Raw genomic sequence first — 12,034 nt, 5'->3', positions numbered from 1 at the left:
TAGTAATGGGTTTAGTCTGCACCAAAGGAGATTTAGGGTCCAAGCACTGGCCCTAAGCACTGAAGTAGGCTACCCAGGGAAGTCTGGAAGCCCTGTCATTGGTGGTCTTTAAGAACAGGTTAGATACACATCTGGTAGGGATGGTCTATGTGTACTTAATCATTCCTCAGGGTGTAGTGAATGGGCTAGATAATCTCTGGAAGTCCCTTCTACCCACACGTTTCTATAATCCTATGAAATTGTCTGTATGGGTTATGGAGAGAGACACAATATGCAGAGACAACTTCCATCCTGTTCTCCCCATGTTGGCTGTGAGTTTCTTAGCAACTCCAATGCATAAAACCTGCTAGAATTTGGCCCCCAAACTCTAATTCTGTTACACACGTGTGATTTTACTCTTATCAGTAGTCTTTTTTACTTCAGTGGGGATTACTGACTGTAACTATAAACATACATGTGTTTTTGACATTAGGGCCCAAATTTGTAAGACCACTCTGTAGTACTTGCATTGCATTCAGTTTAAGTAAATCTCATCTGTAAGTAGGTTTACATTTATAAAGTTACTAGGTATGGTAAACTATGAGCACACCATGAGTTCTCTGAAAAGGTCAGGATTTTTGTAAATTTACCATTACCAACTTACTGGAAGATATGAATAGATGGGTAACATCAAAATCACAAGTGGAACACAGTTTGTTTTTTAACTTCAGAAAGCATCTTTGCAATTCTCATTTAAAATAAAACCTCAAACTTTGATATCAGCTGGAAGTTTACTCTAACTTTTGAGGTCAATCAAATGTTTATTCTACCACTTTTGAGCATGCATTTAAACCCTACTTATCTAGCGTTTAAATTAGCAATCATGATGTAAAGGTAAAGACTCTCATTCAAGCTGCTTGCATCATTTTTGCAATGTTTTTCTGATCCCCTAAATATTTTTTAGTGCTATAATAGATTTTTATTAAAAGTGACTTGGAAATGTCTTCATTACCGGCTGCATCAGTGGGCAGCAAATGATCCAGCAGGGATCTATTTATCGCATCTAGTCTAGATGTGATAAATCGATCCCCGAGCACTCTCTCGTCGACTCCTGTACTCCAGCTCGGCAAGAGGCGCAGGCAGAGTCGATGGGGAAGCGACAGTAGTCGACTCACCATGGTAAGTTGATCTAAGTACATTCACTTCAGCTATGTTATTCACACAGTTGAAGTTGCATAACTTAGATTGATTCCTCCCTCCCCCAAGTGTAGACCAGGCCAAAGAACTTTAGAATCACTTGAATGCCACAAAGAAACAGAGTGTACCATAGTGCATGTGTCAAGTTTTACATGACAAATGTGCCAATTGTCCCTCTTACTCTGGCTGTATTGGTTATTTAACATTTCTAAAATATATTCCAGACTACCTTCAACAAATGAAAAAAATTGCTGCACTTGTGTGATACAAGAGCAATTGCACTGGTTTCCTCAAGACCGCTGAAAAGCACATACATCCAGTTGCTTTGCATGAAGCAATTTTTGTGCCTGCTAACACTGACCAACAATAATGGAGACTCTTTAACATGGCATATATTTTCATTTCAGAGAAATGAAAGTTTTTCAAGATCAGTAGTCTCATTATAATAAACTTTTTTGTGGGTGATTTTTAATGGATACAGAGCATTAAATGTGTGATACAGCATGATGATTTGACATTGTCCATCTCTAATGAGACACTAAAAAAAGAAAATAATTTTATAGGTCATCTAAGGCAGAGGATTCTCAAACATTTTTACACCCTAATAGGATTTGTCTCACTGACTGCTGCCCGACCCAGTCTTCCACTTACAATTCCGTTGGCATTGACACAATACCTTGTGGCAACTAGAAATATTGCTTACATGGAAGAGTAATAATAGAAAAACATCTAGGTACTTCAGCTATCTAATAAGTGTTGTGTCATTTTTGAAAACCCTAATCAGTCTTCTTTTGCTTTGCATTTCCTCCTCCCATCTGTTCTGTTCCTATGCACATGCTTCTCTATCACTTGCTCCCTTTCTCACCTACTCCTCTGCTGCCTGGTACTCCTCTCCCACTGCACATGCTGCCTGGTCCCCCTGGATTGCCTCCCAATGGCTTTCCTGCTGCTTGATCTCCTTCTTCCTTGTATGCATCGATCTTCCTTCCAGTCCACTTCTGATGTGGACATTCCTCTCTCACTGGATGGGGCTTTGGTCCAGATGATGGCTTCTGGTTCCTTTTTGAGGCTTCTGTTCCTGGGAGTGACTTCTGTTTTTCTCCTTCTCCTCTGATGCAGTGGTCACCCACTAGTGGAAGCAGCTTGGCTAACAGCTCCTTCTTATTTCCATCTTCTTCTACAGGCTTCCAGGATTTTCAAAGCAATGAAGGGGAAAAAGCCTGAACTGGCAGAGGGGATGGCTTAACTGGCTTAATAAATCTTTCCCATCTCTAGCATCTATTCTAGGATAATATGAAGAAATACAAAATAATATTTATATAATTTTGCACTTTACATCCCATTTCATACCAGAATCTCTCAGCACTTTATTAATCAACAAGCTCAGAGCACAACTCACATGTGTCTGCCTCTGGATCATGACTCATTTGTGCTGCTTAGTCAAACTGATTGAATTAAAAAATGTTTTAAACAAAAAAAAGAAGAAACTGCATGTGCGTGTGTATAGAGTGCGTGTTATGTTTTTTGTTTACCTGTAACCTTGTTTCCAAACCTTTTTGCTTGCTTTTATTGGAATGTTTAATCAAGCTTTGTTAAATAAACTTCAATTTGGTTTTACTAGAGACTTGTCTCAGTGCCTTCTGCTAAGGAGAGTGTTGAAATGAGCTGAAACCAGTTAACAGGGGGAGGAGCCAGTTAACATGGAGGCAATAGATTGGTGTATGTTGTGGGTGTCCAGAAGAGGAGGGACTGGGCACTGTAATGAAATAAGATGGGGGCATGTAAATTGCTAGCCTGCAATTTAGAGGGCTTGTGGTAGGATACTGGGCTGAGTGGGGTGTACACAGTGCATGTATTGCCTGCAGTTGGTAGTTATAGGTGAATGTACTCCGGTGGGCACAGATGAGATTACCTCACACTTTAAGTGGTAGTGATTTACTCCGGACATTTTGGTTAACTCCGAAAAGTCAGCCCTACAGTCTAGTCTGTGGAGAAAGAAATCTTGCTCCCCAGTGAACCAACAGGGGAAGAACATCACAAGTTCTCAAGGAGATTTCAGGGGTAGCATAAACAGTATTTTGGCTTTGCTCTGACTCCTCCCCACAGTCCTTCATACCACACATACTCTTCTGTAATTTGCTAATCTTGTGTATTGAACTAGCTTTGGGCTGTAATCTGATAGACCAGCACATCAAAGACAATCCAAAACCCATTGCAGTCCATGGGAGTCTTTTCATTGACTTCAGTGGTCTTTGGATTAGGCCTTAAGTAGGAGTTTTACACTAATGTATGGAATATAGAGACTGATTTTATAGTAAATTGCTGCACTTCTGGGTTGCAAGCATTGGGGGCCATATGTTCCTGAACACTGCATCATTCACATTGTAGGCCCAAATGTACATCATTTCTCTCAGTTTCATTGATTATTAACTGTACATTATTTATATCAGGCAGAATGTTGAATCTGAAGTTAATGGAATCTTTAATTCCCACATAATTGTGAACGTCTTCTGCTGTTCTTTGATGATCATTTTGAGCATTTGTCCAACCTTTTGAAGGCTTGTCTCATACATTTAAAATTTTTGAGAATTAGAGCTGGTGTGTACAGTTCAAGAATAGACTTAAAAGACTAAAATTCTTTAAACACTATGTATAGATAGTTTTTCATTTATTGTAGAAAATTTTTTAATGCAGTTCATTTTTATACATCTAAATTCCATAAAACAAATCCATAGAAATTAGGATATTGTACGCATGCGGTCTGCATTGTCTTTGTTAATGTTTCTGTTCACAAAAATAACACCATTTTTTTTCCTTGAAAGCCACTAAAGCAGAGGGAGAGCAAAACATGCAACACTGTACACATTTGCATAGTATATTTTACCCAGCATGCCTTGTAGAATGCTACACATACAGTATCTATATAAGTAAAAATAGGAAGGGGCAAATCAGCAACAAAGAAAATATAAATTTGTACTCTTTTGGTTTAATAAAGGCAATAATTTTCTCTGCCATAATTAGCCTGAACTGGCCTCCACTGATGTAAGAGGGAAAGCTCCCTGCAATGTCAGTGGAAACAGGTTTGGCCAATAATCAGAGACTGACTGGGAGGTAAATAGCCCAAGGTCCACCATGGTTCAGAGTTTGGATGATTGTTTTCACCACATTATTTTGCCATATCTATTTTTAGTGCACATTCAGAATTTTATTTGGCTTGATTCTCCTCCTACACTGTTCTTACACTAATGCAACACCATTGACTTCACCAGTGTACATGGGAGAAGAATCATGCCTATTTCAAATGTATACATATTTTAGGCCTGAGCATGCATTCCTTGCATATATAAAACTCCCGGTGATTTCACTGGAAGTTTTAGGTGGGCTAGTAGGGACCTTTTAGTAGCTTTTACATATTTCAAGTCCTCTCCCCAATAGCATAATAGTATGCAATGGCAAAAATGCTGTTATAGCCCCAGGATGTCATTTTGTTTGAGATATTTTCATTTTCATTACAGACCTTGGACTACAAATATGATTAGTGGTATATTCTTCAGTCATTTATGCCAAAAAATTATAAATGAGCACTAATTAAGACCTTACTTAAAGTCATATGATTTCTTGGGAACAGAAATAAGAGAAATGAGTATAACAAAATTTCTAATTTTAAAAGACTGATTTTTTTTTACTGAGTTAACATTGAAGAGGGATAAAATTTCATGGAAAAAACAAATTACATATGCAAATTGCAAGGCTGAAAAATAAATTGCTGGAGAAGTTTTAGGCAGCAAGTTAAAATGATGGAAAATGCAATAAATCCATTGAAACTGGATCAACAACGTACCTACTTTTTCAAAAATGCAATGGCAAATGTAACATGGATTTCTTGTAAATTTGTGCTATTACAAATGTGCTTTTTTTCCTTGCTCTATTTTTTATATTATTGGCAAAAAATATATATATTATAATTTTGTACTGTACAATATAATTTCTTGCTACATTACTTTATTTTCTAGTAGTAATACAGAGTAGAAGTAATAACAAAGGGTTATTTTAGCAATAGAATGCTCTCTTTTTAATAATGTCCCAGAAAATATTTGTAAGGCATATGATAAACAGTATGCAACACAGTAGGCCAGAACTTGCAAATGCTTACTTATTACTGGACTTAACATTAATAAGCCTGATGGTCAGCAGTAAGCATTTTCAGGACCCAGCCCTAGAAAGTACAAACAGTAGCTCATTGCTTAAAAATTGTAGTGGCAGTACTAAAAAGGCAAGTCTACTGTGAAGCAGCACTAAGACCAAGCCAAAAGGTGTCAATGGTTGCTCTCACCTTGGCCACCATAATTTCAAAGGAAATAGCTACTAGATGTACCTAAAAATAATTATAAACTCTTTAAGTTTATCATTATTATTTCTATCTTCTCCCAAAACACTTCACTTGGATCACAGAAATTGAAGAAAGGAGGAAGTTTCTGTAGAAGTATATATTAGCATATTCCACAAATCAGAAAAATATGTTTGCCTCCATTAATTATTACAAGCTTTTGATCCTAGATAAGTTTACAGCCCTTTGTCCAAATTCATTCATTTAGATACAATATTTTCTATGATATTATCAAAATGTACCATTCTTTTTCTATATAGCATATGTTGGGCTTAAATAAACACAGAACAAGGCCAATATGGATGACTGCTCTTCAAAGGTTGTATTCCCTTTTGGCAATAAAGTATAAAGATAGCAGGAGATAGCTTTCACCAAATTTGGACTTGGCTAGGTAACTGTATTTTGTAGCCCCATTATTATCAGTTGAACTACTATAAAGGCATGAGAGATTACTGGAGCAAAATAGATTATAGCTGAATCCATTAATCCAAACTAATCATGCAAGTTGGGAAACAGCCAATTTTCAAACAACGGGTTTTTTTTAATGGATCAGAGGAGTTTGCATAAATCTGATTCTACTGTACACAATTTTGCATCCAATTTTTCATTCACCAGTCAGGATGTGTACTCTGCTTCAAAAAAAAAAATCAAGAACAACATGGAGTCATGGCCAGGTTTCATGACTGCTGAATCCAGAAATCAATATATGAGCAAGGGATAAATTTAATTTATTCCTATATAAAGCAAATGGACTGATCAAATAGCCAACTGCCCCTAGCTTACTCAAGTAACTATACAATATGATATTGTGACTATTAAGTGTGTGCTTCTGAGAATGATATATAGGAACATTAGTGAGGTCTGTGAACCCCAGGGAAGTTCAAAGAATGATGTGGAATTGAGACCAAGGTGAATTCTGAAGATTTGTCTGAAACTGAACTGAATTTGAAGTTATGGACCTGTGCACCCTTACAGTAGCTACCATTATCTATAGGAGCAAGTAGCTTGTGGCACAGAAAAGAACTGCCATAAGCACTCACTCTCCAGTAGTTTCTTGTTCTTAACATAACTTTCCTCCCTACTTGCAATCTTTATTCTCATAAACACTAGCTTAAAAAGCAAGGAGCAAAGAAAGGATGAAATACCCAAACATCAACTGTAAAAGGAGCTTTAAAACCTGAGGGGAAATACAGGGTATGTCTACACTACAAACCTACATCAACCTATATTAGGTCAACTTACAGCCATCACAGTAATTACTGTTGTGGTGCACGTCCCCACTAACCTCCTTAGGTCGGTGGAGCGTGTCCTCACCAGGAGCACTTCCACCAACCTAAGAAGGGCAGTGTGGGGAGCTGAGAGCCCAGTCTCTCAGCTCCGTTAGCAGCACCCTGCCAGAAGCTTGGCTGGCCCACAATCTCCTGGGTTCTCCACAAGCTCCCCCTTCCCTGCTCCTTGTTCCCCACCGGGAGTGAGGGGAAGCCACCCATGTCTTCTTGGTGCCAGGGAGCAGAGTCCATCTGCCCTTCTTATCCCCCTGCTGCCCACTCCCCACTGGGAGCCAGGCAGGCGCCTCACAGGGAGCAGGTGGGGGGAACGCTTGGGCTTCTCACCCCGGCTCCCAGCTGGGAGCAGGGTCCAGCTGCCCAGCTCTCCAGGGGAGCAGGGGCTTTCTTGTCAGTTTCATGGCTCCTGCTGTGAAATTGACAAGACAGTGGAAGTAGGGACACAATGTCTACACAGACAGGGCATCACCCTAATTACACAGACCTTATCCCTATGGTGGAGATGGAGTTATTATGTTGGTGTAGTAGGGCACTTACACTGAAGAGAGGAAGGCTGCAGTGTAGACACTGACATAAGGAGGTCAACATAAAGTGCCTTATGTCAACCTAGCTGTGTAGTGTAGACAAGCCCGTAGTCAAGTGTATTTCCACTTGCAGCAAAGCCAACACTAACATTCCGAGTATAATTTATTGGCATGTGTTTACTGACGACATTGGGAATTTTTCTAATCTCAGGTGCTCCTGATTTATATCTGGCTTTATCAGTATAAGTCAGAAATATGGGAGATCAGAATCAGGCTCAATGTTCTCTAGCAAAGAGGTAGCATAAATAGCAAAAGCTATTGCTACAAAATTTACTCTTGCTTTACTGAGCACAAAAATAAGTAGTCAGGGTGCAACTTCTACTGATTTCAATGGGAAACTAACTTCTGAGGGCAAAATCTAGGTCCTAGGGTCATACTGTACATGGTTTTCTAAGCAGAGTGATCCACTAAACTCAACAGAAAGTTTTGTTTAGAAAATGTTGGCATAATATGGCCCACAGTGTTTAAGTTAAAATTACTTCAAAACAGCTTTAGTTATCTTCTTTTTTTTAAAGAATAATTTTCTAATATATTGTATCAGTCATAAAATGTACCCAATTTACAACTGCCTGTCCCATGGGGAGAATGTTCAGCTACATAAATAGCAAAAGAGATGAAAAAAATCTGTAAAATTAAAAAATAATAATTCAAGTTCGAGGGGAACAATTACAATTTTATAAATATGCACCATATTTTAAAATGAATTTGTTCTTCAATTACAGTCAGGCAAATGAATGTATTGAAGCATACTGCCTTTAGATGATCATGTCACTGAGATTGTCATATCAGCATAGTCTATCAGTGCCTAAATTATCATTAACCCCAAAAGTCTTAAATAAAAACCTATAAAAATAACGAAGAACCATCAACATTTTATAAACATTTCTAAATAAATACTTGTGTATATACTGGAGCGCAGCAGTAGAACCCTGATCGTTACTATAATCAGGTTATAATAATCATGAGAAATTATAGCAGGATTGGAAAATTAGTCTTATTCCTACTCATTCAGGACTACATTAATTTCACATCTTCACATAAAGCCATTGCATAAAAAAACCACACAAGATGGTTGGCTAACATTGAAGAAGTTCTAATACGTGGTTTATACTATGAATTTAAATGGCTTAATCAGCATTGCAACTCTTATTATTTTTCTTGTTTTTTAAAAAATATTTCTAAAAGAAAAACTCCCAATAGCATTTACTCACAATGAAATGTATTCCTGTCAGTATCTGATATAATCGTATACTTTCAGAGTATATCTCGCTGCAAAACAAATGCAAAACAAAACAAGCAAACTTTGATGACATTTAAGTATTAGAATGAGGGGATATAAATCATACAAAAAAGGAAGGTAAACTTAAATAAACCTGCAGAATTAAGGTAAACATTAAAAATTTTCCTTCAAGACATATACAGAACTCCTTTCAACAGGTTATTTTCATAAGAATGTTAAACAAAAGTGGTTTTGGCACTTCAGACAATGCAGTAGGTGGATTTTGTGCATGTGTGTTCTGGGGATCTCTCTCTTTATTAGCATGACATGGAAGACTTCAAAACAAGACTCTAAAAGGCTTTAAAAATAAATGACATTTTTGTCTCTGAAATGATAAAGCAATAATCTCATTTTCTAGAAAATGTTAGTGGTGTTGCAGCTACCTGTCATAAAATGCAAATATCTTCAAGCAGTTAATGATGTGATTCCTAATCCTACTACAGAATAAAGATAAACAGCTGTCTAAACTAGGTTTGTACATTTCAGTGCATTCTTTGCAATTAATACTTTAATGCACACAAAAAGAAACTGTCAAAGCTTATAGAAAAATGTTTTGCCTAATACCTTCTGTTTCATGCAGATGTGTGCTGTACATGTAACAAAGACTTGTAAATATTATTGGAAAATGTTCCACTGTGCTATAGCATAAAATATTAGAAATGGCAGCATATTCCCCCACTAGGGGGCTGATCCTACATTAGTTCCTCAGGCCAAACTCCCACTGAGATCAATAGGAGTTTAACCTGAAAAAGGGCAGCAGGAACTGACCCTATTTGTTAATTCTTAACTTTATTACTCCAGTGGATGCAAGTATTTTATGTTTTAGTTGTTGACAATTGGCCCAACTGAATCATCTAGTGACTGATCATTAGATGTGTCTTTTATGCAGTAAACCTGTCCAAAAAGCCAGAGTTACATCCATTATCTTTTGCTACTAAAGACATGTATTATTTTTGATTGTACCAGACATGCAGTGAATTACATTTCTAGTTGTCATCACCAAGCAGATACCAAGGCTCACTAGTGTGGAAAAATATCAAAAGCATCTTTGTAAACTGGTCCAGAAAGTAGAAGATATCATAATGTTCAGGAAATTTGTTTAGTGCTACATGCTTTTATAACCTACCTCTCAGGAGGCTTTGGGAAAGAAAGAGAAAAATATAAAAACGTAATTACTTACATTTTCAAAAAACAGCTTTGACATGAACCAGCATAAAATGATATTTTACACATAGTTCTGTCAATTTTAGAAAATGCATGCTGAGTCTGGGGTGTTTTAGAAAGAGTCTATGCTTAAAGACACCAGTGTGTTGTATAAAATGGTCAATTACAATAATTATTTCAATCATATTAGATCTAAGGCTTCAATGATAATGTAAGATATAAGGTCTAACTATATAAATGTATCCATTAAAAAAAAACTGAAGAGTCAGTAGGTGAAAAGCAGTGTTCATTAGAAGTAAGGCAGCAAAATCTCCAAAGACTTTATCATAGTTCTTTGAATTAAAAATGTCAGCTCTATAATTTTAGTGAGCAGACCTTCTCTGGTACTCTATTCTGTTTTTATTGCAAGCTGTATCTTTCAGAACCTTTGTTCTATAATTTACTGGCATTTTGAAAAAAATCTGCTTTTATCAATAAATTTTAAATGATGTGGTTATGGAGGGTTTTTGTGTGATTTTGGAATTTTCAGACATTCAAAAAGGGAGACTGAAAAATGTAATGTGAAGGTATTCAATTGTGTGGGAATGTAAATACAGTACATGCAGTACATGTGCTGTTGGGAGAATGGATCAATTTCCATTTGACAAGGCAGAACATTGAGAAAGAGAGAAAATGGATCATATCTCTACTGATAGGGGATTTTGTGATGATGAACCAAAGAAAGAACAGACGTATTCTAACACTCTTCATTCCTGCTTAGCTTGGATTTGTTCATACTCCTACTAGTTTCTTCCATGTTGCTGAAGTTCATATCATCATTGCTGACCACAACAAAGGTATCAGTACTGACTAAACAAAAGAAAAAAAATTGCTGCAACATATGTATCAGGAGAAAAAATTAAAAAAAATTTCAAACAAGAAAGTACTTTGTAACTGCTGCATTAATTTGTGATATTTGGCACTGCAGATGGTGTACATTTGGTTAGTCTGAAAAAGCCATTCAGGAAAAGTGAATATACATTTAAATGTTTTTATTCTAACCTTGAGCGTAAATTTAGCTTCCAGCAAACAAATACTGTAGCTGATTTTTGGCTGATAGTGGTTAATTTTCTATTTCTTCATCTGCACTTTTTTTTTTTTAAACAATTGATTGCAACTTGTTCAAGTTGACTTTCCAGTCAGTTCACCCAAATTCCAACAAGAATTGGTTTATAAATTGGTTCCAACTGGAACTGGTCATTTGGAATTTCCAACACAGGAAATTGTTTTATATGTGCCTTGATAAGTACCCTAAATTACAAACTGATGTGTTGAATATCTAATGAGGAAAAAAGGTACTGCTATAAATGCAAATGCTGTACTAAAAAAAAAAAATCCAATATGATTGGGCAAGCTAATTTCCTCCTAACATCAGGGCATGGTGAATTTCTTCCCCTCCCCCCTTTTTTTAAGCATCAAATGGCAGCAGCTTGTAACTACAGTAAAACCGTATTACACCTGCTAAATTAAGATGATTTGTTTTTCCTAGCTATGTTATGGCAAGTTGTCAGCTAATGAATACTATTTTTCCCCAGGTTCTTAAACTCAAAGCCTATGTCGTGAATCATGGCTATATCCTCCAGGCGATCCTCGGTTCCTATGGGGTTTGTAAGTGTCCTGGTAAGAGTCAGAGTACTCTTCTTCCACAAGGGGGTAATGATCTCGACTGTGTTGGGAACTGGAAGACAAGCGGTTCCTGCTCTTCCGAGCCCTTTCATTGTGATAATTTTCATCAGAGGTCATTAGACTTCTTCGTTCAACTGGAGAGTTCTCAGTAGAGTGGTTGCTATGTCTCATACGCTGGCTCTAAAAATGTAAAGAATGTAAGGATTAATACAGATACAAGAGGTGAAATAAAATTGTAAGTTAGTTGTCAGCCTCAGTTTGAGGTCCTTCAGAATCCATCCACGTTTGTAATTCCTTTTTAATATTAAAATTTATTTGCGATGGGAGATGGATGTGAGAATAGTCTGATTCCCAAAACTGATAGGAGACCAAACACTGCATAATACAATGTATTTTTATGATATTTTTATATGCAATCTTATAAAATTTTACAGGGCACTTTCACTAAGAGGTAACTAATAGATCGATTCAGAACACACTGCATGTATCAGTT

The 12,034-nt window shown here is 36.9% G+C and overlaps 1 protein-coding gene across 4 annotated transcripts in view; it reads right to left on the bottom strand.

Annotated features, from left to right (window-relative positions):
* Positions 1 to 3,875: 3,875 nt before the first annotated feature.
* The window catches only part of CACNB4 (calcium voltage-gated channel auxiliary subunit beta 4), a 207,681-nt gene continuing 199,522 nt past the window's right edge, over positions 3,876 to 12,034 (bottom strand). For 3 of the 4 annotated variants that reach the window (XM_050969253.1, XM_050969254.1, XM_050969255.1), the window contains one exon: positions 3,876 to 11,721. In XM_050969253.1, coding sequence (XP_050825210.1) covers positions 11,461 to 11,721 — 261 coding nt within the window. In that variant the 3' untranslated portion in view covers positions 3,876 to 11,460. The remainder of the gene's footprint in view (positions 11,722 to 12,034) is intronic. The other variant, XR_007776474.1, reaches the window with a different exon arrangement.

The sequence above is a fragment of the Gopherus flavomarginatus genome, chromosome 10 (genome assembly GCF_025201925.1).
Source record: "Gopherus flavomarginatus isolate rGopFla2 chromosome 10, rGopFla2.mat.asm, whole genome shotgun sequence".
Lineage (NCBI taxonomy): Eukaryota > Metazoa > Chordata > Testudines > Testudinidae > Gopherus > Gopherus flavomarginatus.
The sequence above is the reverse complement of the archived record's forward strand: the minus strand, read 5'-3'. Positions and strand labels throughout refer to the sequence as shown.